At 42.4% G+C, this 2,926-nt stretch overlaps 1 protein-coding gene across 1 annotated transcript; it reads right to left on the bottom strand.

Annotated features, from left to right (window-relative positions):
* Window positions 1-909: 909 nt before the first annotated feature.
* Window positions 910-2,542, bottom strand: LOC121839242 (growth arrest-specific protein 1-like). Its single transcript, XM_042296896.1, has one exon. The coding sequence runs from the start codon at window positions 1,966-1,968 to the stop codon at window positions 1,171-1,173; it is 798 nt and encodes a 265-aa protein (XP_042152830.1). The 5' UTR covers window positions 1,969-2,542; the 3' UTR covers window positions 910-1,170.
* Between the last annotated feature and the right edge of the window lie 384 nt (window positions 2,543-2,926).

Below are 2,926 nucleotides of genomic sequence, written 5' to 3'. Positions count from 1 at the left end.
GATGGGAGAGGCAGGACTTTCAGCGTGATCTGCGTCAGAAATAGGAATGACTTCTATTTTAGCCCTTGGCAACACAGACGTTCGTTGACGCGCGAGAGCAGGGTGCAATAATGGACATGGATTTCTAAATTTATTTTGCAACGCTCGAACGTGTCCGGCCTGGTCAGCATGTAAGGAAGAGAGAAGAGTGAAACAATCAAGAGTCATATGGCACTTTAAGCAAGAAGACTTATATTTTCACCTCTGTGGACACAAAAGAATATACAATAGTCACCGTGAAGCACTTCACGTCATTTCTATACAGTGCAAATCTCTTCTTAGCAGTAATAAACAAGTATCTCTGGAAACAAAATCAATATCATACAATAAACTGTACAATTTAACTTTACAGATTTTGACATATAAAAATAATCTCCCTTAACTTTTTGAAAACTTGACATTGATACTGAGTTTAAGGAAATGTGTGTGACATGATTAAGGCTAGTAATGTAGGCTAACCAACCAATGAAACTATTGTCAGGTGCTTGCATCAAATGCATTATCCACTGACTAGGATTGAAATGACATCATAATTACACACATGCCTGTGTCTATTGTCTAGCTCATAAGAAAAGAAAAACACTTGATTAGTCTCTCCACATTACAACGAAGTGACTACGAAGAGAACGCTTTAAATCCTGCCGTTTTCATTATTGTCTCGAAACAACGGGAAAGCAGCGTAAACAAGTCACTTGTCTATCCACATTTGACTATTTTGTGATGATAGGCAATAGCTGATGAAATTATTGTATAACATTCTTCAATGGTTGGTTCAAATATTACATAGCCTAGAGGTGCACAGCTGTCTGGAAATGTATCTAATAAACCTTTTGGATTCACCCCCAAAAATGATACATTTGTATCAAGTATTTACCTAAATGACTGACCCATAGCAGATCAGCACAAAGACAGAGTGGGACAGGGACCAGATGGAATGTTGAGAAGAAGCCCCATGAAGATAGATAGCAGAGCAAAGGCCATAAAATCATTCATACACAAAACGTATATGCGAAAGCAGGTGTGCTGGTGTTACAACTTTCAGGAGCTATTATGTCCGTGTCAACATTTCACTGGCCACTCTTTCTCAAACAACTTTCCCAACAGCTGAATCAACTGGGGTAGGCTGCCCTATCAGATAAGATTCATTAGAACCAAAATGGTGGCCACAGAGGCAGTCCATACAACACCCCGACAGGCGGATCTGGATGAAAAACTTTTGTTTTCCACATATATATAATCCTCCATCTCGTCATAATCATCTTCAGAGTCGTCCTCTGAATCAGACAACCCGCTGCCCGCGTATCTGTCCATAGAGTCAAAGCAAAAGTTTTTCATACTAACTTTGACGTACTCGCATATGGTCCTCTCTGTGCCATCACAAACACAAGTATCAAGTTGTTGTGCTTTGGGTATATTGCGCATGTTGGCAATCACCCTCCTGCAGTCGTCCGAACATCGCTCCCCTCCGAAAAGTTTACGGCAGTGAAACAAATAGTCGCGCATCGCCGAACTGCATTGGGAGTCTCTCTCGCATTGCCGCCGGGCTTCGGTGCAGCCCATGTTACTTGTCCGAGGCAGGCACGGCTCTATGGCGCGTTTGGTGCTCCGGCAGACGGGGTCCGAGGCGCAGTCACAGTCCTCCAGAGACGGGCCGGTCTCGGTTAGATTCAGCTGGATAAGGGACGAGATGCAGTGGCTGGGACACTTCTTCCTATCCCCGTTGATAACAGGCGCACAGGCGTAAAGGTATTGGTCATATGCGTAGTGGCACTCAGACTCTCCATGACACTTCATGATGGCTTGCCAACAGATGAGCCGACGACCATGAGTAGGGGACGCGATGCAGAGACAGCCGAACAGGACAAACGCGCAGCATAAATACAAAGTTGATCTCCCAGTCCACTTTATAAACCCGGCAAAACTTGCCATTTCGATGTAGACTGATCCAAATAAGACTTCAACATATGGATTTGTGTAGCGGGTATCTACATTAAATATGTGTCAAAAAGTAGTCCAGCAAATCCATTCCCTCGCATTCAGGCCGCTCCACTGGAGAATGAACGAGGTTCAGCAAATTATTTGCCGTGATACGCCCAAGGTGTGAAAACCGCACATCGCTTGCAATTTGTTAGATTGTCACTTGATACACTCACAATAAAAGTTAAAAGGCACAAATTAACTCTCCACTTATCTTCACAACAGTCGCGGCTTCACGAGAACTCTTCAACGTCTGCGTCCCATTGCTTTGCCGCACTCACAAATGAAGCAGCAAGGAGAGACGTTTTCGTCGTTTTACCTTTCAGAAATACAAACTCCGTTCTGGGTAAAGAGTTATGGTGTACCCGCTCATGAAGCATGTATTCGGTGCCTTCTTCAGCTTTAAAATGATGTAAAGGAATGAGGAATGCGATGTAAACGATACGCCCCATAGAATAGTTACGACTGTGGAGTGTCTTTCGCGTTCCCCCCACTGGTTCCTCCGCATCCCTTGACAAGTGCCCTATTGGTCAAATTCGTTTTTGGGATTTTCTACTTGGTTCAGGGGCAGTGACGTGAGGTTGAAACGTGACCAATGAATGAGCAGGGGAAAAATGCATAAAAAACATTTTAATATATATATATATATATATATATATAAAACTTCTGAACTGCTATAACTCCCTATGAGTGTTTTCTTTATTTCATCTCCCAATTCTAGCTATTGTCAATTATTTCCCAGACATTATTCAAACTTTATATATTACATTAAAATCATAGGAAACTTGAAGATACTGTTTAAGCCAATAGATAATGAAAGAAGAGAATAGAGCTAGTATGCCATCCATCACATTAGGCAAGTAGCCAAACCTATGGTTCAACTACCAGTGAAACAAAATGGTGAATATTG

Source organism: Oncorhynchus tshawytscha, linkage group LG14, assembly GCF_018296145.1.
Source record: "Oncorhynchus tshawytscha isolate Ot180627B linkage group LG14, Otsh_v2.0, whole genome shotgun sequence".
NCBI lineage: Eukaryota > Metazoa > Chordata > Actinopteri > Salmoniformes > Salmonidae > Oncorhynchus > Oncorhynchus tshawytscha.
The sequence above is the reverse complement of the archived record's forward strand: the minus strand, read 5'-3'. Positions and strand labels throughout refer to the sequence as shown.